Raw genomic sequence first — 27,931 nt, forward strand, 5'->3', positions numbered from 1 at the left:
CCCTAATGTCAGTTCCATGCTTTTTAAATTCAGCAGATTTATCACCTGTCATTTACTTGATAAATAACCACAGACTTCAACAAACTCAACTTCAGTACTGTAGATCATGTGTGATTGCAACCCTCAATTATTTTGGCTTGCCTGCCAAAATAAAGACAGGAAATTAAAATGATTTGGCTTGTGTAGGTTCAGTATTCATGCGTCTAATTCCTGACACTGGCACTTCTGAGGATGATCATCTTCCTAAAGTTAAGGACAGTAGAGAAAAAAGAAGTAATATTGCAAGTGATATTTATTAGAAGTGATTATTCATAATCCTGGCCCCACCCATCTCCTGTCCCCTGGATGCAAGCCCTGCCCTGAATAAAATGCAGGAAAGAACTGAGCCACCCCACCAAAGAGCAAGCAGACAGCAAGGCACAGAGAGTGAGAGAGAGGAAAAGACCCATTTAGAGCTTTACTGCCTCGTTCAGTTCGTCAGGTTTTCTCTCCCTGCCACCTCTATCTTATCCTCTCCCTCTCTTTTCCCTCTGTAGTCTCACTTTCTCTCACTTACACACACACACTAAGTCTCAAACTCAGTTCATTCACAGGTAGACAGGGTCAGACAGCTTCCCATTTCACCTTGCTCTGCCCCTGGATGAGAAGACAGAGCCCTGCAAGGTGCAACCATCACACAGGACACAGGCTCCCACAGCTCAGTCAAGTTTGACTGAGTGTCCTGAACGCACCAGGAAAATCAGAGGAGATCAAGACATTTCATTGGAATGGAACTGCAAGGTTCTAACTCATCATTCTGAAGAGCAAGACTGGCAGCAGTAAACACATACAGCTGGTTACAAGACCAAAGAGAAACTACTCACTGGCTTTATTCATTTGAATGGTTCCTGGTAAAAGGATCTGTTATACCATCTTCCAATGTTACCGCTGAGAGGGTCCATGTGAGGCAGAGTGCCCAACGAAGACCAGCATCATGCCAACTATTTGTGCAAGGTGCACTTTGGGAGTCTGACCCACCATGTGCGAATGGACACCCACCACCGCTGGTCTCTACTCTAACCTTGCATTAACTGGCTCAGCCCTCCCTGGGCTGCAAATTCTTTCTTATCCTTTTTCCCTGGCATGCCTGTCTCTGATATTTCTGGCTTGCTCTGCTCTTGGAGGTTGCCCACCTGCAGTGGGGCATGACACACTTCATGTGCTGGCACAGGGTACGAACTGCTCGTGGACTCTGGAGCGGCACACACGCAGCTATAACCACCTAGAGGGTGATGTCCGCCTGCGACGCCTCTACTCCGCCAACAAATTCTTTCTCAGCATTGACAAAACAGGCAAGGTGGATGGTACCCGTCGGAAGAATTACTCTGACAGTGAGTAGATGCCTTGTGTTTGTTGTAATTTCTGTGTCCCTGCTGAAAGGGCGTGGGAGCTCATTATGTCATAGACTTCGTTTTTATGATCTTCCATTAACTATCTTATCATTTCACTTTTTATGGTCTTTTATTTTTTGGGATTCCTATATCTATGCTTGTCTGGAAAGACTATTTGAGTATGAGTATGAAGGTGTTGCTAGGTAAGATTGTTATACTGAATAAAAATAAAAAATTATATTTTGGAAAGACACTATGAGCAGCTAGGAAATGATGTGCTTTGAAATAAGTTATTAGTTTTACAGGCAAGGAATTAACTTGTCAAAATGTAACAGCAAGCGATCATTTTCTAAATATAAATCTTAACCACAGCTTTGTATTTAGTTTGCAATTAAGTATGGTCTCAAATTGTCCTGCAAGATTACAGTGAATTCAACGTAATTGCTTAGGATCTTAATACTTTCTGTATATACAGCACTTTGACAATTCATTTTAATATTTTAGTTCTGCTGAAAAACTCCAAAGATGGCTAGAACAGTCACTTAGCCAACTCAAATGTTCAGGAGAACATCTTCAAACAACAGGTGCATCTGTTCTCTACAAAGCCTGCAGGGATAAATCACCCACATGCGCCTGTCATCAGGAAGATCCCATGTTTCTTACAAATCATTGCCCCCAGAATCCTGTGTAATGTAACCTCCTAGTGTGCTTCCATTATCTTTCTACTTTTCCAGCTGGAGCTTTATCCTTTGTCATAGTTCGACATTGAGTATGTTTACATGCACATGGTAATGACTACCAATAACATCTTATTCCAAAAATTTGACAACTCAACAAAATCGCATTTACATAAGATTATAATCTTATGATTATTTGATATCAAAATTTAATATGCACAACACTTGATAAGCTGGTAAAACACTGGTATAGGTGTTTTCATGCAACATGAAATCTGGGCAAAAATCTATGTGCTGTATTTTTTTTTTTATTAAACTGTTTACCTTAGCCTGTTAAGGGAAAATGTTTAAGGTTGTTACATGAATACACATCTTGTCATCTAATTAAGCATAAGTGGTATAAGATTGTGCATGTACTGTAACACACTCAGTCATATTTGTTTTAAGTGGTCTGGGTAATAAAGGTAACAATGGGTTGACCTTTGTTATATGTATATTTGTTATTGCCAAAAAGAATGAGGCACACTTTTTTCTAGAGAAGTTGGTTTAACTGCTCTGCCACTGTGAGATTTTAACTTGCATGACATTTGTTCATGAGGTGCTTGCCAAGGCAGTGACAGATCAACTTAGATGCGTTTGCTTGGTAGAGCTGGGTGAAATTGTGCAGTCCGCAGAGGCAATTTGCTTTTACATTCACTTGCCATCCTCTCATTTCCTGCCCCTGAATTAAGTTCCTTTTCAGCAATGAGGCTCCCATTCTCAGCAAGATATCTTGCATTTACAGGTCTCGCTAAATTTCTCAACATTGCCTTTCCTGGTATTACCTTCCATAGTCATGAAATAAAGGTTATTTTTGATTTTCCTTTAAAAAAATTGAAAACTATATTCTAATATATTTGGCGTTATAATTTAAAATTAATTTAATATTATGTAAGGCAATAAAATACAGGCATCATGATTATGTTCAGCAATCAGAAACAGAACTATTTATAGAATTAGATTTAGAACATTGTGTAAAAAATAGGTTCCTTTTAAGCCCCTTAAAGAATTGTTACACCTATCCTACTTATATCTTTTAAAACTAAATTCCTCAACATAATTCTTTTCCAGCAACTTCTCACGTGCATTGATCTTCTTGTTATTTCTTTGCTGCTATCCACCTTGTCCTCTGTATAGCCCTCAGTGTCCGTCAACACTGCTGCGTTGCCCAAACAACCTCGCACTGACTCTCCTTCTCACTTTTTCCAACTCTCCCTCCCAAACTCTCAGGTGCAAAAACAGTTGGAATTAGTCAACGGGCCCTTGGCTAATTGAAGTAGGAAAATATTGTATCAGTCCCAGTGAACTGCAGACTGGAACAGCTGAGAGAAGAGATGGACTTCAATGCAAAGGATTGAAGGAGAGTTTGAGAGGAGAATGGATGCAGAGGTGAAAATAGAAGTGTGATTGGAGATTCGGTTGAACAGCATTTGTGCCAGTACTTCATTATTGCATGGAATGGTAAACATTACCAATACATTTGACAGTGAGAATCAAAAATAATACTTTTGTCTTCTTGCTAACAACTTCTTTGAAAGTTGTAAACAATTAAACAAGTAATCGTGCTGTTTTTAGCCCATGTTTCATTTGTTGACCTGCTGGTTTTACATGGCACTGTGTGAGCCAGGACAAAATTAAGCACCTTGAACTGGAGGAAATGGCTTGCATAATTGTGCAAATGGTTTCAAAGATTTACCGGCCACAAACTAGCTTTGAAATGTCTGGCTCTAATTCCTGAGACTGGTTTTTGTCCAGGTGCTAAATGGAACTCAGCATTTTGAGGTTTCAGGATTCAAATTAGATTGATGCCAATCGACAGCACTACGATTTTTATCATTCACAGCACATGGATGTCTAATGCAAACTAGACAAGCTGTTGACTGTAATATACCTTAAGTTAAAAATACCCTCAGTGAAAATACACCTTACATTTATAATTAAGGGTTTTCTTAACTCAAGGGGTATCTTGCAACCAGGCCCTGGTCCAGTAACACAAATGGTTATAAAGTTTTGTCTGAAACATTAAAGTGGAAACCAATGAACCTGAGGAGTTGGTAGGGAGAATACTGGTAGTGGAGACTACTGGAGGTGGACTACCAGGGCTTAAGGCCCAAATGTTTTTAGTAAAGCCTGACTGTTTTATAAATCTTTATAAAAGGAATGTGAAATGTGCCAGTACTTCAGTGCCAAGTTGACACTAATATATAAAATGTATGATACCTGTCTTACTGTAATCTTAACCTGTTCCCACGTGGTGTCTACTGGCTTTCCAGCACTGGTGAGATACTGAACAAGCTGTTGACTTGGTCCATCCAAAAAATTCCACAAAAAGTACCAAATATTTAGATACATAACACTAAAAGCAATGATTAATATGCTTGCACTTGTGATATTTTCAAACTTTTGACATGAGGCCAGCGGGAGAAATGACGGTGGTGCGTCCGTGAAACGCGCCGAATAGGCCGCGATAAGCAAAAACGAGCCGCCACGTTATACAGAATGGACCACAAAATGGTGTAATGGTTCCGCAATATGCAGAAAAGGACAACCCCCCAACTTTTGGGCAAGTTGGTTTGTTTTCTGTGTGTTGTTTCATTAGAGTGCATAGCGAACGACGTAACAGTATTTGTGTGTGTGTGTTGTTCATCCATCGTTGCAAAACTGCTGAAAAAACTCTACAACAAATAAAAAGTTATCAAATAACCACTCGGAAACTTCCTGGTTCATTCTCAAAGTTGTTACTTCTGACGGAGTCTCTCCCTCATCAGTGTCTGATGCCGGTTCAAACATATATAGGTTTATCTATAGATTAAGGGCTGAACACCACTATTTCCACCATCAGTCTTATTGCTTATGATGTCTAGTTATCGAAAGCGAAGATGTCAAAATTCCACCCTATTCTGGATATGGGGCGGGGAGCACCAGCTCATTTGCATTTAAAGACACACAGACAAAAACAGCAAATTTTTATTCCCACCCCAAAATTGGCATTTTCAACATGGTATAATAAATGATCTGTAGGGTACTTTGAGCTGAAACTTCACAGAAACATTCTGGAGACACCAAAGATTTAAATGACATCTTGTGAAAAGGGGCATGATAGGTGCCCTTTAAAAAGAAAGACTGTATGTAGTTGTAGTCATACCTTATCAACCTCCTAAAGTGGGTTAGTGAGAAAACAGAATATCTTAACCGAATATTTTCATGTAAAATCGTAAGATTTTGCTTGGTTGTTTTTTTCTCACTATTCACGTACTTCTGAAATATTGCTGGCAGACACATACAGCTTAGCTCTTTTTTCCTCAAAAATTTGTCTTTAAAAAGAACACTGTTGAAGTCCAGGGCGTATGTGGTTGAGGACATCAAATGCTTGACTTGAGTCCAAGCAACAACACTGCTCTTAAGGAAATAAAGTCAAGCGACAGGCATAATCAGAAAAGTCACTTTTGCTAAAATATGGCCACTTTGCAGTTTGCCAGGCCTTTTCCTGTGTATCCCGTTTTCTTTCCCTCTCCTTCCATTTCAGCTTTATTTACAAGAGTTGTGTCATATTTACCAAGTTTCCCCTCACTTTTCTGCATCTCACTTTAGATGTAACCATTTTCCCTTTGCTGTGATTTCATAGGTGTGTTGAGCTTGGACCCAAGTCACGGGAAGAAAATCATCCACCCGTTCTGAATATATTGTGGAATTATTTAAAACTTATTTCAAAAGAAGAGACTGTCAGTTCATAACTCCTAGAAGTCACAGAGGAGAGATTGTGCAGAACTGAATGCTGGCACATAAACCCCCTATAGAATCATGTGAGGTTAATATGAGTCACATAATGCCATATTCATCACTGGAGCATCATATCAACTATTCTTAATTTTTTTTATGACAATTTTGAAGAAATTACAAAAAAATATATGATTAAAATAACCACTGAAGTGGCTTATGACATAGTAAGAGCATGTCTCTAATTTACAGACAGCAGATTTCGGAAAAGGGATTAAAGGATTACCTTGATAGTCATCAAAAAGTATAAAAATTAGATGAGACCATTCTTTCTTGCCTCAAATGTGTAAAGGATTGAGTGAGAGTGGGTGTGTACTTTACTAAGGAGCCTTTGTACAGAAAGTGTAGTGAAGATCCTGGTCTGTATGTGACAGTTTGGATGCTAAGCGAGCCCAGATACTTCTGGAAAGTCTGGGAATGTTGCTTACATTCAGCCTGTGGGGGCCTCTTGAAGATTTTGGTGCCAGGAAAAAGAAAATCCTACAAATCCAGCCTTTTTTAATCCTTCCGATGGACAGTGGTCCAGAGTATAGTGAGAAAATACTTTAAAAAAAAAAATAAATAAATCCTCTCTCACCTGGTGTTTCAGACACAGGGAAAATGAAAAAGACACAACTTGACATATACACACACACATTCTGGGAGTGGCAGTACAAAAGTGCCTTAATTTCAATAACCTCTTCTGTTTCCAAAGGCCAATTTTGGCGTCATGAATGGATGAAATGCTGCAATTAGTAGTGTACAGCTCCAATGCATCCATCTTCATGCATCGTTTAACTGGGTTCACCAGTAAGTTTGAGTCTGACTTTACTCCCATATGCCCAGCTTTTCCCCTTTAGACATCTTCTGTATTCCAACCATTGGCTCAAAATAAAATAATAAAAAAAAATACATCCTCACACTCATAGCAATGATTTTGTCTCAAGTCAGTTTGGATCTAGTGGTGAAAAAGGCCTTGTGCAGACAGGAAGCAAAAAATAAAAAATCACGTCTACAACGGCTGATTATGACTTTATAAACACTTTTTTTCTCGCACTTTTGATCACACATTGGTATGGTATGATATCGAAACATTTAACACATCATTTGAAAAACAACATATTTTAAATGCTTGTTTTACAGACTCACCTACATTTACACACTTATTCCAACATGATTAGATTCTGCAGTAGCTCACCCGATAGAGTGTTGGACTTTGAACTCAGAAGACTGTGGTTCAAGCCTAGTCACACACACAAGTTGATATATCAGACCAAAGTCATAGAAGCGACATGAAATGACGCTGGTATGCTTTTCATGTCGCATTTGCTTTTAGGATACTATTGGTTAGGTTTAGGTGTTTGTTTAGGGTAATGTTGTCTGTTTTGTTCACCTCTCATTTGCTTTTAGGACAATATTGGTTAGGTTTAGGTGTTTGTTTAGGGTAATGTTGTCCGTTTAGTTCACCTCTCATTTGCTTTTAGGACACTATTGGTTAGGTTTAGGTGTTTGTTTAGGGTAATGTTGTCCATTTAGTTCACCTCTCATTTGCTTTTAGGACACTATTGGTTAGGTTTAGGTGTTTGTTTAGGGTAATGTTGTCCGTTTTGTTCACCTCTCATTTGCTTTTAGGACACTATAGGTTAGGTTTAGGTGTTTGTTTAGGGTAAAGTTGTCTGTTTATTTCACCTCTCATTTGCTTTTAGGACACTATTAGTTAGGTTTAGGTGTTTGTTTAGGGTAACATTGTCTGTTTTGTTCACCTCTCATTTGCTTTTAGGACACTATAGGTTAGATTTAGGTTAAAGATTTAGGTTAGTTAGATACATTTTACTCATTAAAACCTACATGTAATATTCACCTTAAAAATCTTTAACACATGATTAACACACCATTTCACTCGCTTTTGACGCCTCCCATTGGACATTTCACTGGGAAAAGCGTGTGATTTCATTTTGCAAAACAGTTGCCATGGTCACGTAATATTCATGAGTTCAGGCTGTATAAAAGACCACAGAGCATGTAAATGTTGCTCTTCGCATGGTCTTTTAGCGGGTCAATTTACCTTCCTTAACTGTGGTACTTAATATATGCCAACCTTTCCTATGTTTACATTGTTGTTTGTGACAAATGTGTTCAGATTTACAACTGTCCTCATGAAGAACATAATCGATGGTGAAATACAGTAATTTGCAGTTTGAACAGTCTGTCTTAAAACAAAACGGACTTCCCCTGCAGTTTGAACAAAGCAAAACTAGCAGATGAAACAGTCAAAAACAACCATTAACAACATAAAAACGGTAGTTTTCTTATGATCCAACTTCTGCAATATATTTTTATATTTAGATTTATATGTTCTCTTCTGTATATACCCAGTAGTGCAATTACTGGCAGGCAGACTCACAGTTCAGAAGGTATTGCTCAGCTTCTCTCATCTTTGCTAGCCAAATAGTAATGTTTGAAAAGAATTTACCCGAGGCCATTTTTTCCCTCAATGAGAAGTCATTAACACTGTTATTATTATTATAACTTTTTGTGAGGGATGTAAAACAAGTATTAATTAGATCAGTTGGGAACCCACAGCTTGGCTCACTCGTGTAGCACCGTATGTGGACTAACATCTGCCAAAGGCAACACTGTCCACCTCTCTCAGCTCTGAGGCGAAATTAAACAGACAGGACAGACAGACAGACAGACTGACAGAATCGACCTCATTGTAACCAGGTTCAGTCAATAGGCAGTGCCAACTTGAAGCACCCTCTTGAGGTTTTTGTCGCTCTGAATTGACATTTTGATTAAAGCTATTCACCTTCAAGCTCAGGTTAACCCAGACTGTGTATCTTGGAGGCTGGATTAATATTGCTCTCTGGGCGACTTTAGGGAGATTGCCCTGTATGTAATTATGACATTTTGAGATTTACACATTCTTTGCCTGTCCCATTATAATGTGGTAAAATGAATGTCTAAGCTGCCATTTTGGGATAAATACCAAAATGGCCAAATATATTTAAGAAAATAAAAGTAGTTCAAGTTTACTACAATGATTACCCTTAGAAGAAGAAGAAGAAGAAGAAAACTTTTATTTCAGACCCAGGAGGATCCATATCACAATAAAAACATACACAAAATATATATATATATATATATACACACATATATAAATCTACATACATACACATACCAACACTCATACATACATATACAGATACATACATATAAAAATACAAAGCCTTCCATAATGTTCAGTGAATAATATACAGACATGTTCGCCAATGGTTCCACAGTCTGGAAGAAAATCTGACAGAACTACGTACAGGGTTAGCCAAAACATTGATTAAGTCATTTTCTGACTCAGATACCCTACACATAAATTTATACATAAGATTCCGTAAAACAGCAGAGCAGGTAGGTACCCCGATACTGACAAACATATGGCTTGCACTGGAGCTTCTTGGAGCTCTCAGCAGCAGCCTCATGCTGTCATTATAAGCCACTATAAGTTTTCTAATGCTGCTTTGCTTATAACTACACTACAGGTAGGCCGTATACAAAGGTGTACAAAACGCTTTAAAGAGTAAGATCTTCACAGATACCGAGCACATGCTAAACTTACGACACACCATATTCGCTTGAGCATACAGCTTCCGACGCTGCCTATAGATATCCTTATCATCAGAAAGATCACTTGCAATAATATGGCCCAAATATGTAATCTCACTACACACCATAAGTGCAGTGCCAGACAGATAGAAGTCAGGGAAGGTTGACTGCCTGTCTTCCCAACTTCTGACAATCATGATCTTACTCTTTTTTAGCATTATATTTTATATCAAAATCATCTATCAACCTTAGTGTGGATGATAGAGGTTTCTGACTTCTAAGTCCCCCACAGAGTTGCAAAGGGTTTTCTTTACATTGTGTTTATTAGTGATAGGTTGTATTTGTTGACTAAAATACAGGGGCGGTTCTAGAGTCAGTGGATGATCGGGGCTTAGCCCAAACCTCTGCAGATGCATATGGGGCTTTATAATAAAACTAATAAAAGTTTAAATGTTGCATCTGTGAGATGTAATTTATATTGTAAATCTTTAAATATTACTTAAAATGTACTTTTAAACATGATTTAAAAAATACACTATATTGTCCCTTTTCACATTCCATGGTTTGATTTATTTATTGGGTGCTTTATGTTAATAAATGAGATAGCAGGCTGTAACTAGGAATTGGTTATTGAAGGACTTTGATCACTTGTAATAATTATAGTCATAAAATATCTGATAAAATACAGCATAACGACAACCAACAATATAACAAAGCATAACGCAAGCATTTATCACCATGGTAGCACAGTTTACTCTAAATAAGTATTTCTCTTTAAATGGTTCTAAGATATTCCCTGAGAATTACACTATAAATACATTATATCCAAGGTCTTTCAACTTTTTTTTAGTGTGATAAATAAGAACAGCTTCTGCCCATCTTTTTGCCCATCTTAACTTTCGGCTTGTTTGCACAAAATCAGACATGTAACAACAAAAAGGTGGGCCATTCAGAAGTCCATCTTTGGACTGAATTTCAACAGCTTTCACCATCTAAAGACATGAGTAATTATGATGTGCTAAAATCTGCTGTTCTGAAATGACAGACGAGGCCGAGCATTGAGGCATTGATGCCAATCAATACAACGAATCAGAAGTACACATGAATTTCCACATGAATCCATGTAAACTGGATGTGTAAGCACTGTAATAAGCATCTGCGAACAAGACACATTCATAAAAAATACAAACCACCGCTGCGCTCGCAGTCTGGATGCTAGCACATATTTTAATCCATGTATACAGAGATCAGGGTTTGTATTGTGTGTTTTGTTGTTTAATGTTCATTACATGCTGTTTATCACCTCATTTTAGCTTAATGCATTATTACAGTTAGAGGTGTTCTCTCTTTGTGAGCGATTCATCAGGATTACCGTAGCCACTCATATAAATGGGCTTCATATAATTAATGCAAGTGTCCTGTATTAAAAAAAAATTCTCATTCACATTAGCATACATCTGTAATATAAACACATTTCTGGTTCATGTCTGGCTAAACCTTAAATCCAAGCAGCAAGTCCAAATTTCAAGCTTTTGAAAATAATTAGCTTTTAATCAATTCGCTAGCAGTTCCAGCTCAAAGGATTTTATTATTGTAATGTTCTCATTTTTTTAATATTGGTTATCTGTATCAGCCACAATGAGCTGTTAATTATCAGTTATCGATATTGGCCCAGAAATTCAATTTCCATTCCATTGCATCCCTATAAGAATTATCCATATTAGACAGTAGGCCAATTGAAGAAATAGTACTCTTATGAAGTGCGTAGCTCAACAATTCTGTGATAATACACTAGAATTGGTAACTATCTCTTCCATTGCTGGTTCACACCACATTCCATTTACTTAAAGGCAAGCAGTTTACATCTGTCACTGCTATGTTACCACCATCATTATGAAGCTGTCAAGACTGATGCATCATCTCAGTTTACTGAAACATATTCTGTCCATTGTGTCTTACCCTATCGCCACCATATGAATCACAATTGTGATTCAGAAACGCTTAATTGCAGAATTACGTATTTCCTGCACACTCTTCAAGATCTGTTTAGATCGAGCTATTTGTGTGGCCAAATAGCTCAATCAACATTTTCAGGAAGTGTGCTGTCTGTCAATTTTCTGATTTTCTTCTGTGTCTAGTTTTGTCAATAAATGTGGTTAGTAATATCTACTGTATAAGCAAACAAGACAGTCTGACCTTCTTGAAAGAAAATTAAACTTCAGCAAACCAAAAAAATATGTTTGATAGTAAATCGATGCAATGCTAGAGTCTAGCATGTCACTGATGCTAAGTTTCCAGCCAGCAGGGTCAAACCCTCTTTAAAATGTGGGGAGTTGATGCCTTGACACTTCCTGCTACTCATTTCAGTTGCAAAGTTTCAGGTGAGCTCTGATCAGAAACGCTCCTGACCAAGGTTGAGTGGACAAGGGCCAGAAATCCCCTGTGGAGGATAGTGTTAAGGTCAAGGCCTCACTCACTAGCTGAGTGATTTGACAGATCTGTCAAGAAGCTGATAGCCCCTTTGTGCTGCCTGTCAGCTTTTTGTTCAGTTCGTCTCATTTCAGTGCTTTGAAACACAGAACCAGCTCCAGCCATGGAAATCATCCTGTTTCGGACTGACCAAGTGGAACTCCTTATCTATGCTCGGTCAGCCCTGTTTCATGTGCCTGTTGTCAATGCAACACAACCTTTGTAGCTCAGATGCTATTTTTAGGCTAAGTGGTTTTGTTAATGAGAGAAGAACGGGTGATGTAATCAATGTATTCTAGATTATGGTAATTGCTGTTGTTCTGTCTGACAACAGGTATTATGCCGTACACACTCAAGATATGTTCTGGATAAATTCAAGCATTGCTTTGTTTGAATGAGCTCTGCATACATTTTCATATGGGTGGGACAAAGATGAGGTAGTAGAAACTGTAAGGTCATGCTCTTTTCAGCTGCCTGTTTTTGGTCAGGACAACTGCATCGGCATCTTGGCAGGCGAACTGTACTTCTCTCATGCAACTTGCTGCAATTAACTGCCTCTCAACAATGATCTCAGTCTTAATCCTGGGCCTTTTGATAGTGCTGGGTGCCGAAAACAACTGAAGCCTTTAGTCACTAAATAGTCCTTGAATCTGCTTGTAACTATCTGTACAGGCCATTGATGGCTACCCACTTACTGGGAAAGGAAGTGATGCGTGATTTGAAGGCACTGCTGCACACCCTCTCCTTGATTAAAGAATAGCCCATTAATGGGGGTCTGCTTTCTTTCCATGCCACCTATGTCCTTGAAGAACAGACAGACCAGACCATGTCTTTGTTCTTGGGAAGTTCCAAGGTGAAGTGTCCACTGTGTGGTGCAAAAAGAAACTTCAGAGAAAGACAAATGTTCTCCCAAACATAAGAGGTTTTTAAGGTTAATGCTTTATCGAGTTTTAAATCAACAAAACATACCTCCTTACTAGGGCTGAAATGATTTGTCAACGTTACTGACAACGTCGACAATGAAATTTTTTTTTGTCAAATAGTCACTTGATCTCATTTAACGTAAAATGAGATCACATTTAAGTCCAATGATGTGAGTCCAATGAGCAGCACTGCAGCTCACGCCTGACTGAGGAAAGGAAGAATTACACAGATCACAGTCCAGATGCACTCTAAACTTTCACAGCTTCAGGTGATGTAGATCACAAAGTAGGAGGGAATTATTATGCAAAAATACCAAATAAGTAAATACAGAAGCACTCTCATTGTGGAATATGTGGAGCTGGAGCTGCTGCTCCACTGAAGCAAAACTTGCATGTCAAGCGTCTTTAAGGAAACACCCCAGCATTACAAGTTTAATGCAGTTATATTTAATGCATTATAGCTTTAATAAAGGTCAAATAATATGGAAGCAGATCATGTAAATAACATCAAACTCAGAAATTAGCATTTCTCTGTGCGGTCAGCGCCTCTTCTATGAGTTGCGCGAATGTCCCATTCTAAGGGGGAGAGATTGAAACTGCACCCGGCTTATGCGCACTCTGTCATGGGACGCTCATCCATCGAGCGCACATGCTTAAGGCAGCTGGATTATAACGTGATGACTCGTGACTTATTGAATCATAATATATGTCACTATGGGTTTCTTATCATGAAGAAAATTGGCAATATGCAGCTTTATTACTAAGAGGGAGTTTGTTTTTGTGAGTTAAAGATGGATTGACGTGAACAGAATGGTGAGAGATGGCAGCCTTCACCCCATGATACACTGCAACAAAATACATTGCGTGTTTGATTTGTTTTTGTTTTGGCTTGTTTTTTGATATAAATCTCTAAAACTCCTTTAAAACAATATATATATATATTTTTAGCAGCTATAATGCAGAAGAAAAAATTGTTATCTGAGAATGTTGAATATAATATTAAAAATGCTAATATTTTAAAATATCTAACACTTCTTTAAAAAAAGATGCATTTGCCTGAGAAGCAGCATATAAGATATTTATACTTGCAAGTAATGATGCTGGCTACCACACCTGGAGTCACAAGTTCGAATCCAGAGCATGCTGAGTGACATAGGGTAACCTCCTCATGGTCGCTATAATGTGGTTCTCGCTCTCAGTGGGGCGCGTGGTGAAGTGTGCGTGGATGCTGCGGAGAATAGAGTGAAGCCTCCACATGCGCTATGTTTCTGTAGTAACGTGCTCAACAAGCCACGTGATAAGATGCACGGATTGACGGTCTCAGTCACAGAGGCAACTGAAATTCGTCCCCGCCACCCGGATCGAGGCGAATCACTATGCCACCACGAGGACTTAGAGTGCATTTGGAATTGGGCATTCCAAACTGGGAAGAAAAGGGGAGAAAAAAAAGATACATTCTCTTAAAGCAAGTCTATATATCGTATATGTTGCTTCTCAAGTAAATTTATCTTGTTTTAAGGATTTTTAGACTATTTTAAATGGAACACAAAAAAAACTTGATAACAATAGGATTTTTTGCTGTGAATTTCTTTACTATATTTTTCCCTTTAATTCAATTCCCATTTAGAGGTATTTAAAAATATATATTTTGTCCTATTTATTGCTAGAAGCACGTTTAATGCAGCCTTTTAAGTCGGTCACAAGGTGAATAATCAGTTAATATCTAATGATTAATCATTGCAATAATCGCTGAATAGTCGAATAATCATTCTAATAATAGTTAGATTAATCGATTATCAATATTATTTTTAGTTGCAGCCCTACTCCCTACCCTAAGCCATAAAACTAATCCTAAACACTTACAGCTCAAGTGTCGACTTGTGTGCTCTTTTGGACTCACAATCATTTGCATTGCAAGTGCATCGCTCTAAACGTTGAGCTACCGCAAAACTGTATTGCAATCGAATAAGCTTGTAATTGTAGTTGATAATGTAATGCAAATGTATAAGTGTATCACCTTACAAGTCATGCTCTGTAGTTAGAGTGTTTTGATGTCATAAGATAACATTGTGAGAGGAAAAGAGCTAAAAGTATGTGCTTACGTTCTGAAAATCTGCCCATTTACTTGTGTTTGTGTCATTGTAGTTGTTGCACCTCGAGTGTTTTTTAATCAAGAAACTGCCATGATAAGTACAATGAGCCAAGTAAATATAATTTTGCAAAGATGTAGGTACAGTATAGTAGCATGATTCTATGAGACTACATTGCCCTTTATATATCTGTTATGCAGCATATTCAGAATATTTTATGATCTCTTTAATTTTTTTGAAATGGCTAAGCTTCTTAAAGATTCTACAAGGGGTTTGTAAACTTATGAGCACAACTGTACCTTCCATGTCTTGGCTCTAGTTTTCAGGCTCTTATCAGTCATTCAGGAGATGTTTTGGATTAGCAGGTCAAGGGAATTGTCTCAATTGACATGTCTCACGTTACCCTTTGTGAGCCACACAGTGGCTAAATCAGACGTTCTAGGATCTTGTTTTAGGGGTTGATGATGTAATTTGGCCTCTGACCCTGAATCTATTGATACTAGAAGTGGCCTCTTTATCTGAGACAATAATTGACTAATGAAAGACTTCCTCTGCCTTGTGAGAATCTCTCTTCCACTGACTAATCTTATCTCAGAGTTGAAAGAAAGATCTCATTTTTAAATCTGGATAGCAGCATTTAATTGTAAATTTCAAGACACATCAGTCATTGGAATTTAATGATCCAACACATTTTCAGCCTTTCTGTCACAAACCTATTCCCTTGTATCACACATTTCCCAACATGAAACCCCTTTACAAGATCAGGGGAACCAATCTATGACAAAGAGAGCAGACTGTAAATGTAGACAAGGCAGACAAACAGACAGAAAGAGAGTGGGGCCCTGGCTAAGTCTTTCTTTGTCCCCGACTGACCCCTGCTCTCTTTCCTGGCCTCTGTGCCTCTTACCTGGTCCTTCTCTCTGTGTGTGGGGGGTAACGGGATACCTGTCACTAGCTGTAATGGCCTTTGAAGGACCTGGCTAATCCCCAGAGCTTGCATTCAGTGAGCCATAAAAGCAAAATGAGGCCAAGGGCAGGCCCCTGAAACTGTAACAGGTCTGAATTGTGTGAGATAAGTGTGACAATGGGACTCTAAACTGAGCAGAAGTGCCTTGATGCTCATGGTTCAAATTCACACAATGGCTTGTAAATTATGACAGAATTGTCATTTTTTCTATTATAATTTTTTCCATTTTTCTATTATTTGACCTTTTTGCCACACTCAATTAATGTTGATAAGAAAATTTACCATCCATAGTTATTTCTTAACCGCCATGAAACTGTATATTGCAGTATTTTTAATGTTAAAGATACTAATACTACTTGATACTTTTTCATGCATATTTATGAAAAACAGTTCAGTGAATTTCATCACTCTCAGCATCTTATGCAAGATAAAATATTTCTGTCCTTCAGTGAAACTGCACCTCACAATAACGTGAAGACGTTATTGTTCCTGATATATTCGTTTTTGTGACTTGATGCAAGGAATATTCCATATATAGCATGCATCACCACATGGAGTGTGGGTGAAATAAAAACTTTAGGTGTCCTATATAAACTAAAGATTTTCTAAAGATAACTAAAGATAAATCTTCTACTGAGGTAAAAGTTGTTAGAAGACACTGAGGTTTTTTTGTAGATGGTTTGTATAAACTGTATCTAATTTGAATCATTACCATTTACATTTTCAAGGGTCTGAATGTAATTTCTTACTATTTGAAACCATTTATTGTTATCTATGGTATCTTAAAAGACCAGCTGGTCAGTCTTATTTACTTGACAAAGCAAATTTTACTCACTTTTGGGGATTGATCATTTTGGACCATGTTGGTATCCCTTTACAACAATACAAAAGTACTGTATCACCTTTGTGTTCTGTTTGGAGCATTTGGGGTAAATCAGCTTCAGAATTAAGAGTAAATGTAGTTTTCCAACCATGACCCTTTGGTTCATGGAATATTGTTTTTTTATGCCGTTCAGTACAGCTTGAGTGAATATGGCATTTGCTTTATTATACTGGAGCCCTATGAAACACATGGTGGGAAGTAAAGACCAAGTATGATCCAGATGTTTCAGATTATAGCCAATGGACATTTATGATACTGGACAGTAAATGCTTGGCAGAATTATTTAACTTCAACGTATGTGACATATATTTAATTTTTTAATAGATTTATTTGATTATTTTTATGTTTTAAAAACATGGTGCAGATTTGATTACATTTTAACTATGAACTGCAAACTCCTGAGCTGTATCAATAGTTACTTTTTGCTTTTGTTCATGTTGTTTGAAAAATGACATGATATACACCTGGAAGTATAAAATAGATAGTTCTGACCAAGGATACTGTTTGGTCTACTATTTAGTATATAGTACCATATAGACCATATTAGCACAGTAAAGGCTAAGACATACTTCGTTTTTCCACATGCAGACAATCGAGTGCTTCAGCCTTTCAAAGTATACTCTTTTGACTGCAAGTCCATACAGATGTGTTCAATCCATCCGCACTATGACTGTTTTGTGATAGTCTTGCTACAGTCAACCAGGCACATATGCAGAGGATGTGCACAGATGTAGAGCATACCCATGTCTAGAAAAACTAGGCTGCACACGGACAGTACGCACGTACTGTGATGATGACGAAATTTCGTTCCCCCACGCTGTGCATGAGACATAGCGGCAAGCAGAATACTGAAGCATACTTTGGCCTCAAGGGGGCGCTCACCCCAAATGCGTTATTGCATCCATCTGTGATATTTTTCAATTGTTTTCCATGTAAATATGTGCAAAATAGAGATGTTTTTCACCGTTGTGCCGCGTCTTAAGTTTTATCAGCCTTATGCACTTGAGCAAATCTTTTTTTATGATGTCATGTCAAGATAAAGAACTTTTAAAAATGCGTCCCGAGATGCATCTGTCTCCATCAAAGTTCACTTGTGATCTGTTATGGTTTAGTGCCATCATCAATCCACACACCATAGTTTCCTAGACATTAAATGATTCAACAGAAAAAAAATCTTCTAATATTACATTTTCCCTGACATATGTTCTCAGCGGTTCTCTGCTCTTGTGTACTAATTGCTCCGAGGCCACAAGGTATCTTGCTCAGGCCTGTAATTGGTGAAAAAACGATTTAATGACCAATTTAATTGTGAACATGAGCATGTTTATCTCACACACAAGCGTCTGGTGCAATGGATAGCAGACTAATAGGATGAGAAAGAGTGATGTTATCAAAGCCAGCATAGTTTAACACACCACCCCACCCCTGGGAGATGGCAAGAATGTGGGAATGAAGACAAAAATCAGGCCAGGCAAAGAATTGCTTGAGTCACATCCTTTCTTTGCGCTCTCGACATTTTTTCTTCCCATTTCTTGACCGTTTTCACATTAAGTACTGGCCCAAATGCAAAATAGTACATTCAAACATACCATTGTCCTCTTCTAAATGGCAAAAAACATTATGTATAATGCATTACACTATGTTTTGTGCAATGTACATGAACGTAGACGCTTCTAGCAATGCATGCTAGTTCAAACATTGCTGTGTTTTGTAATGATTCAGAGCACAATCCATTTCACAACGCATTCATAATGCGATCATGTTGCATTCTCAACATTGCCACAAGGGGTGCTATAGTGGGCAATAAAGTACACTCTTCTTCTATGGTCAGTTTTCTCTTTCAGGTCAACCACTGTTATGACGGAGCAACAGTTTAAAGTGAATCATGCTGAATAAGCTCGACCTTGTAAGGATGTTTATAGCTAGCTATTGATGTGTTCTGTTTAGTGGCACAGACTTTAAAAGCTTATTCTGTCACCCACTTCAGAACTAAGGTCTGTTACTACACAATAATGTACAGTATGTTAAGCACATTCAAATTTACTGCACACTTGCAATTCGCTACTGTGTTCACATATTTGGGTAAAGTATGCTTCTGGTCATACTCTTACTGAGAGGGTTTGTTCTTAGACAACTTTGTGGAAAATAGTATTATAACCAGCTTAGCTGTTCACATTTATTACATTAAAAATAAACATGAGTTACGTTTATGGCTGTATAAGGTGTTATGAGGTCTAATATGAATCTTTCAAAGTGGCACACACAAATATAGGCCTAGGCAGACTTACATCATTTGAATAATAGTATATTAAGCAAAGCTGGAAAGCCTCATTAAATGCTGGCGCTTGGGCAAGAGACATTAGTAAACCATGACAGTACCACTGAGGTTACAGGGTCACAGTCCAGCCTTATATGTATTGTATATGTACGGTATATTCAGGAGGTAAGGACAGAGAGTTTTCCAGGGTTTCGAGAGCAGCAGTTTAGAAGTGGTGTATGTGTGCAGATAGGAGACGTGTCGTAGCCTAGTTGGTTTAGATGAATAGTTATATGATAGTTATTATGTTTGTCCGGAAAACACAGGAAGGAGCTCCACAGCTGGCCCTGGGTAACTGCTCTCTTTTCTGCATTTAAAGGTTTAACACATTACTTAAAGATGTCAGAATATATACAGAAGAATATGTAGAATATGTACATGAACATAATATGTAGTTTTGCACTGAATTTGAAAGCAATCAAGGTTTAAGTGAGTATTAAAATCAAATCAGCAACAGATGTGGCTACAAGGACCCATTTCATATATTTAAGTGATATTGAACTAGCATTTTGTTTTACAAAGTGGCTTGAAAGTCGGTAGTTCTGCCTTGATCTTGCAGATATAATTTCCCACTAAATTATAAGTTTTAGAGGCACTATAAGCCTAAGCATGCCTTTTTGAATATGATATTATTATGATAGGGTATAATTTGTTAGAATGTTTTTTGAAGTAACTGACATACCATGACCAATTTTATATGTTTACATGCACTTTAAAAGATTAAGTTTTTTTTAATATCATGTAAACACTTTTGTTCAACTGAAATCTTACCAGTCTGATGTTGTGCAAAGTTGCACTAACAGACATCACTACTGTAATTGTAGCTCAATTTGTACTTCTGCGTCAAACCTATGACATAGGCTACACGTAGCAATGGCGGCTACTGCATAACCTATAGTGTAGCCTGACATGCATCTCTAACAATATTGAGCTACGTGTTGCGTCGACGCAGACCACAACAGTCCACTTTAACTTGAGACCAACCTCCAAAATGATAGCAATGATATCTGAGGTAACACTGTTTGCCCAACAGACATGACCAATACCTGAGATTAGTGATGTAAGAAAAATATTTAATTGGGAGTTTATATCACAGATGAACAGTAGGTAATTGCATCAAATGATAACTGCTTTCCCAGGGCACAAGCAAGATTTTGATGATAACTGTGTTCAAAAAGTAGAGCAGAGCAGTTTCTCTCACACTTTGAACTAAAGCTGTTTAAAGTAGTGGTAACTGGGGTGGGCTTACTGTCTGAACACTCACCACACACATAGGAGTAGAGTTCAGTCGGCTCAAGAGCACGAAGAAGGAAGCTGATCTGATCAAAGGTGCTGGTCACGGCCATTACGCTCAGCAATAAGAACTCTGCATGAAAAGGTTGTGATCTGAAAAGGAGAGAAAAAAACATCAGTACCCTCTAAGTTTAAAGGAAAAAGCAAACTGTGAAAAAAGTTTGAAAAGGTATGTCAATCAACTACAAGCACCCAGTTGGAGACAAGAGATTCCCAGGCTTTCTCTCTAAGGGGCAACAGGCCAGAGAGGGCTTCTCGAGGGGGCAACCTGGGAAATTAAAGACCCTCTTTAAAAAGCACATAAGGGAAGGGGGGAAACCTAGCTCCATCTTTCACCCTGCCTTCCCCCTTCTTCTCTTTTAATTGATGTGGGTGGAACTTTGCTTAGTGTGACAAAAGCCGGGTCATTAATGAGACCTTGTCAGCTTCCAAATCTCAGGTACGTTACAAAGGCCTATTGGGAGCAAAAGGCCAGTTGAAGGAAACATAATTTTAGGAACCTCCTGACCTCCACCCTGACTGTCCTTATTACCAGCATCTACATGTCACTCCTCCTCCTCCTCCTCCTCCTCCTCCTCCTCCTCCTCCTCCTCTCACCCGACAATAATTCTGACAAAGAAATCGCTTTGAGAGCTCCTTCCTGCTTTTTTAAAATGATTTGCTTTTAACATTGAAAAAGGGCTAAGTGATCTGAAGATGGGCTCACTTCCAAAAAAGTCAAGGGTGGGAGATTAGGGCAACAACTGAAACGACTATGCAAAGAGCTTTCAGGAGTTACATCTGAGATGGAAAGAATGGCTAGTTTACACTTGACTAAGTCTGAAGAAATTAGGATTTTGCTTGGAATAGTTCAAGCAGCTTATTGACAGCTATGGCCAAAACATATCAAAGGTCAAGATAATTTGCTAAAGATGAGATGAAAACAAACTTGCTGCTATTCACCATTTTACTGAAACTATTCAACACTTAAAACATTACTTACAAAAAGCCAACTTATGAAACATTTGTTAAAATTATTACAATTACAACAGTTTAAATTTTCCTTTTCTTTCTCCACTCTCAAAGAGGCTGAAGTAGAATGCCTTATCACTGCATTTAATATATTGTAATTATCCTGTGCACTGTGGAAATTATTAGAATAGACTGCAAATTGACTGTAAATATTAATAAGTAGAATTCTAACAAGCAAATATGTACAAATGATTATTTGATGGCTCAAATGGAATTTCTCAATGGAGTTTCTGTGAAGATTAACATTTTGTCAGACTTCCTGCCCTTGTAGTTTTATCTTGTTGGGCTGGGCATTTTCATGAAAAATGTACAACCTTGAGCACTCCAGAGACCATGAGCTTAGAACACAATAGAAGTCATTTTCAAAGGGAATAAAGATGAATAAAGGTCCATCCTGCTTTTATAGTTGTTTGGTCAAGCGTCAAAAGCTTGAATAATTTCACTTAGACAAATCCTCACTGCATTTCCTTTGAATTTACTCAACTGGTTCAAACATTGGTACAAAAGTAGTTAGACAGAGTAACTCTACTATCTAATAACTTACTATTATTTGTTTTTTAAAAGAAAGGTAGGGTTTTGTGCATTAAATAAAGCACAACATATACAGTATATTAAAGTATCTTTGAATCAGATACCCTCATTTTAGTAGGCCCTCTGGGCTGATTTTCATATGCAACAGGACTTGACTCACACCTTTGAGCATCTAATAATGAAAATTAGAAGTAGCAGCGCCAGTGCTTTTCATTTGACTGGATCATTCCTCATTAACTCAATGTGAGCTCCAATCATCTGGCCGACCAGCTGGATGTCTATGAGCTGTTGGCACGCATTCGTCACCAAAGCTACCGTGTTTGTAAACATGGCAAGAAAATTATATATTGGCTTTCAAAGTGCAGACATTCCTTATAGAAGTAGGGCATGAGGGGTTGCAGCTGTCTACCTGTATGATCTACCAGCTAGTGTTTATGACATGACTGGGTCTGTGTTACTGTTATGATGTTTATTCATAGGTTTATGAAGAAACGCATTACTTTATAGCTGGGATGTTACTTATTTTGGCTGAATTATGATGTCGCAAATGGGATACCCATTGTCCCGCATTTATGCAGAGCTTTAAGCTTTGCCCCCGTTGGAATAGCAAAACAATTGTGTGGGACCCCTGTCCTGTATTGAAGTGTTTCAAATGCTCAAAAGTCCTGTATTAGCATGGGGAAAGTTGGCAAATATACCCCCATCAGACATTTTTACATTGTCTCTACGAGGTTGCATTTTTCCTCTAAGATTCCATTTTTCTTCCAGTTAGGGTTAGGTTTAGGGTTGGTGTTTGGGTTCGATTTTTGGGTTAATAAAATATGCAGCTAAAATTTACAACTACAACTACAACTCGCATTTGGCACCACACTGTGGACATTTCACCCGGAAACCAGAGCACAACACGTGACAATAAGTTAAACAACACATCTATCTTCACCCACTAAGGGACAGTGATTTGACTTTGGTAAACACAGATGGATTTCAGCTGAAGAACTTTTGAACTATTTGTGAGTATTGGGGCATGGTCATGTGTCTGTCTGTATGAGAGGGAGAGCAGTAAGTCTCGTCAGCTGGGCTGTCATTATCATTAACACATGTCTCTCGTTATACTGATGGCGGAGGGAGACCTGAAAAGGCAGACAAGTGCATCAATCGGGAGAAAGAGAGAGACCAGAGAGAGACTTTTCCTGTGTGTGTGACAGTAATTATTGTCTTGTTGGGTTGAGTTTTGTGAATGATGCTGAAGAGTAATAAAATACTCACATCGAATGTTTCTGGGTGCCTCCTGACTCCTCCATTTGCCCTAAAAATACAAACTCTGTTACACTGGTGCCGAAACCAGGGATTTGAACTGGGGTTACACAGCTGTTGCCTAATACACAGTGAGATGTGTCTGCAGTGTCTATGTTTCAAATTTCCAAATCAAACCAAACTTGAGACCACAGTGGTTTTTTTTATCCAACATATTCTCTAAGAAGGCATGTATAATTCAGCAGGAGAATTATGAATTATCCTAGGTAGTGTCACCACATTGCGGCCAATAATTAGTCAAGGAGTTTAAACTGGGAGAAATGACTCTTGAAAAATGGCTACACCTGCTCAGACCTAACTGTGTGGGTTTATTTAGTCACAGTTGAATAGCTTTAACCAGAATTCCAACTACGAGTTCTTTAGTCTGCCACCTGCAACACATGTGTTCAACAGATCCGCCTTTCTGTGCTGTGTTTCTGCCTTCTTTTCCCAACTGGTGCAATGTCAATATCTCATTCAGCACCTCAGTGTGTTACTGTGTTTACAGTCCTTGTCCAAAGCCAACAGCCGATTTGTCTGCGCTGTTTCCCCTTTGCTGTGTTACAGAGAGGCACCCTGCTGACACCAAATGCTTACCAGTGTTTTTGTCTTTTTTTGCTTTAAAAGCTGGTTTTTATGAGCCTTACAAAATCATGGATGATCTCGACAGATAAAATCAAACATTAAGTATGTGATGTGATGTAATGGTAAGGAATGCTCTGACAGAGAGCAATCAAATACTATCCAAAGATTGGCATGACATTTCAGGTAATTTCCCAAATAATTTGCCCTCTTGTCATGACAGATTGAGCAAAACCAGATTAATCAAAGAGCTTAGCATTGCTTTATGATGGACATTCAACCCAAATTCAATTCAAGTCTGAATTGTAACAAACTAGATTTTTTTTTGTTTAAAGGCACATTTGACTATTGCTTCAATATGTCATATTTTTAAGTAGCATATGACTCCTTTTAACCAGATTTCCAAGGAAAACCAAAGTGTAAGTTGTTCTTGGTAGCTTCAGAAAGAGCATCATTCAAAATGGCCCATTGTAGTGTGTCCTGTTTTTTCGTGTCCTGGGAAAAAACTCATCCCTTGAGCATATGGATTCCTGCTATTCTAATCAGTAATGATAGAGTGGCTTTTTATGGGGAAACTCCCCCTCTCTAAACCAGACTTCTGTTCCTTTTTTCTTCTTCAGGTCTGATGGAAATCCGATCTGTCAGTGTTGGAGTTGTCGCCATCAAATCTGTCAGCACCGGCCTGTACTTAGCTATGTCCAAAAAAGGCACGCTCTTCGGATCGGTAGGTACATCTTAAAACAATGTTTCAGAAGGCAAGTGGGGATGAGAGAAAATACTTATTAATTAAGTCAAAGGAACCTCTTCAACCATAAAGATCATTTTTTGAAAATGGAGAAAAAAATATAACTTTTATTTTAAACAGAGACATTTGAAGCAGCAGCAAGCAAATCTATGAGCAAAAATTGGTCATCCTGTGAATATCCTTGAACTGATATTTTACCCTAACAATAATACTATTACTTTTAATACTATTATTTAACCCTAGAATGAATATTACCCTTTAAACACATACTGTATGTGCAAAACTACCTGTGAAAAATGAAATACATATGAACACTAATGGTTAATGATTAAAACTCTTTTAATTTACAGATTAGCAAACTTAATGTTAAGAACACTTGTTCATATGATCAAAAGCACAATAATTAAGGGATTCCTGGAGTGTCAGGTGATAGGACCACATACAAAAGCAAAAAAAACAGCAAAAAACTCAGACCAGGGCAATACAGGACTGCACTTCACTATCCTGAATCTGTTGTGGCACACTGTTACCATGAAGTCAGTGCGTGCCACCAGGCAGTTGTTTGTGGCATGCTTAATGAAGACGCCCACTTTGCATGCTGCCTGAATGCTTTAACTGCTCTCCTAGAAATCTTAACCTGGTAATTTGTCACCCAGCCATGATAAGATGGCTTACAGATGGCTAAATCTTTCCTCCAATTCCAAGAGTAAACATTGCAAACCTTAATCAAGACCTAAGCACCTTCTTCTCATCCCCTTTCAGATCACATGTAAATGATTATTAGACACATTGAATCATTCCAAAGTGATCTTATCAGACTGAAAGATACCATCACCATGACATTTCTCCTTTTCAACTTTTAAGCTTTCTCCAGCTGTAGCAGTGTATCAAAAGCTCTCTCTGGCTTTGTCAGGTGGCTTTTCGAGCCCAAGCGAAAGGGTGATGGTTGATTACAATGACAAATTGGATGAGATAAAATGAATACATCATAGATATGCACTGGAGCATTCAGAATACATTTTACTAATCAGAATATATCTCAATAATCACAGTTTGACCTTGTATATGTCATTTGACGATCCCTGATGACACACAATACACATTTTCTTTGCTGTTTTTCTCCTAATGGTTTGATTTGTTTGGTAAGGCAGTGTGGATCAAAATGCCCAACATGTAAATGTATGAAGGCTGTAACCTTGTACTCAGGACTGGGGGAACCAAATGTAATAGTTTCAGACAAGAACAATTAAAAAAAAAAACATATTTGAAGACAACAAATCTGAATATAAGAGGGGAGGGAAGAGGGGGTATATAGGTTACGCTCACAAAATCACCTGAACTGAAATTTCAATATAGTCTTGTGTGTCAAGTTTTTCACTATCGACATAAGGTCTGGTCAACTTTGCAGCATATTCTATCCAACTTCGACAGAAAGGGGCCACCTGACTGACTGGAAAGTGATCCACAACAGTTCTCTTTTTCCCACATGATGTTTGGTGGAGGGGTTAATCTAAAATCAGATTTCTACTAAACCAGAATGTCTGTCAGAGATTTGATGTCATGAACATTGCAAGATCTGGAAATTCCAGCGACTAACCAATAAGAGTGGAACTGACAATTTCAGCTAGCTCTTACCAGTTTTGTGAGCAAAAACTAATCAGGGTAGATGCCATATTTAATTTGAATTTAATTTCTATTTTATAAAATTTTATTTAAAGTCGATGTATGTAATTTCTGTACCACTAGTGCCACCAAACGGATTGCAAAAATAAACTTTGTTTTCAAAACAGCTTTCTGAATATGCTCTCCATCTGCCATTGGTCAAACAAAAAGATATCCTGTCCCAAACTCATGCATTGGTTGATTAACGTTGTTAGGGCGGGTCGCTCAAAACAAACAATTTTCATAGCGAGCACTTTTCATAGCACTACAAAAACAAAGAGCATACCTTTTTCAAGTAAATTAACCTATGAATGGCTTACTAATAATTGTCTCTGCATATTAAGCTGGGATAGGATAAAGTATTTTAAAACAGAAAAAGTTACATACTTCAGCTTTAATACTATTTAATACCTTGGTGTCAATCATTCAGATCTCAAGAAAATGACATGACTGTGGCAACATTTTTGCAAAATGATAGTATATGGTTTCTTACATGTAAGTTTTTCTCTGGTCCTTTAAATCACTATTGCAATGTTCTATAGTGCAAGTGTTAAGATGTCATCAGGGCTAAATGTAAGTGTAAGTGTTTTTGAATAGATAATCTGCCAATTTACTCATTGTTTATATGAAAGTTATGTAAAAAGTATAGTTGTTTTAGCACCCCAAATGTTCATATCCCCAGGAAACTGCCTTATAACGAGCCATGCAAAAAACATTTAGGAAAAATTTATGTGTATTAAAATAATTCAATGAGACCAGGTTCGACAAAACAATAGAAATATGTTTATCCCTCAAAGCTTCATCTTCAGTTGCAAAAATGTTAATGTGGCGTCTACCCTGAATAAGGTCTATATTTGTCAGATCAGCGTATCTAACATATGTGCAACTCTACTGAAAGGTTTCAACAACCGCTTGCCCCCCCCATAAAAATCTAAATACCCCCCAAAGATTGCATATTAGTATTAGCCCTGGTTTCAACAACCCAGGTTGAGTAGGAACTCACCTGCACTCTTAATTTGATTTATTGCAGGTCAGATACAACCCCAGCTGCAAGTTCAAAGAGCGCATTGAGGAAAATGGTTATAACACCTACGCCTCCCTCCGCTGGAAGCACAGGGGAAGGCAGATGTTTGTGTCACTGAATGGCCGAGGGAAACCACGCAGAGGCCACAAAGCTAGACGGAGGCACCCATCAACCCATTTCCTCCCTATGCTGCCAACATAGCTGGACTCTTCCTTATGAGGAACACAATTAGAATTACGAATATCATCATTTGTGCCCATCTACCCCACATATTTACTTATATGTGCATTTGATGGTGACTTGATGTTATTAAGTTCCGGTTGTTCTGTTTTGACTTTTTCACAGAGTAATGTCACACACTACATGAACTTATTACTCTGCACTCTGGCTCAAGTTTAAGGTCCAGTAAAGTTTAATGGAAGGCTGTTAATATTATGTATATACAGGTTATGTAATAATGGTATTGTTGAGTTAACTAAGCATTTCATGTATCCATCTGTATGCTTATTATAACTTACAGATTTCTGACAGACATCACAATTGGTGGCTGTGCATTTCTGAAATGCAACTACTTGAGGATTAGGATTCAACTGAATTTGTTTGTCCAAAAGCTCTGGAACACAATAAAGAAATTTCTCACAACATATTGCTGAAGCTTGATTATTGATCTTTGAGTTTCGCACAAATATGTGATCTGTC

General features: G+C 38.0%; 1 protein-coding gene across 1 annotated transcript; it reads left to right on the plus strand.

Annotated features, from left to right (window-relative positions):
• The first annotated feature begins 870 nt into the window (after window positions 1–870).
• Window positions 871–27,433, plus strand: LOC127639987 (fibroblast growth factor 22-like). Its single transcript, XM_052122351.1, has 3 exons — window positions 871–1,370; window positions 24,422–24,525; window positions 27,239–27,433. Exons 1-3 carry the CDS (start codon window positions 1,019–1,021, stop codon window positions 27,431–27,433), a joined length of 651 nt encoding a protein of 216 aa, XP_051978311.1. The 5' UTR covers window positions 871–1,018.
• Window positions 27,434–27,931: the final 498 nt, after the last annotated feature.

Source organism: Xyrauchen texanus, chromosome 48, assembly GCF_025860055.1.
Source record: "Xyrauchen texanus isolate HMW12.3.18 chromosome 48, RBS_HiC_50CHRs, whole genome shotgun sequence".
Taxonomy (NCBI): domain Eukaryota; kingdom Metazoa; phylum Chordata; class Actinopteri; order Cypriniformes; family Catostomidae; genus Xyrauchen; species Xyrauchen texanus.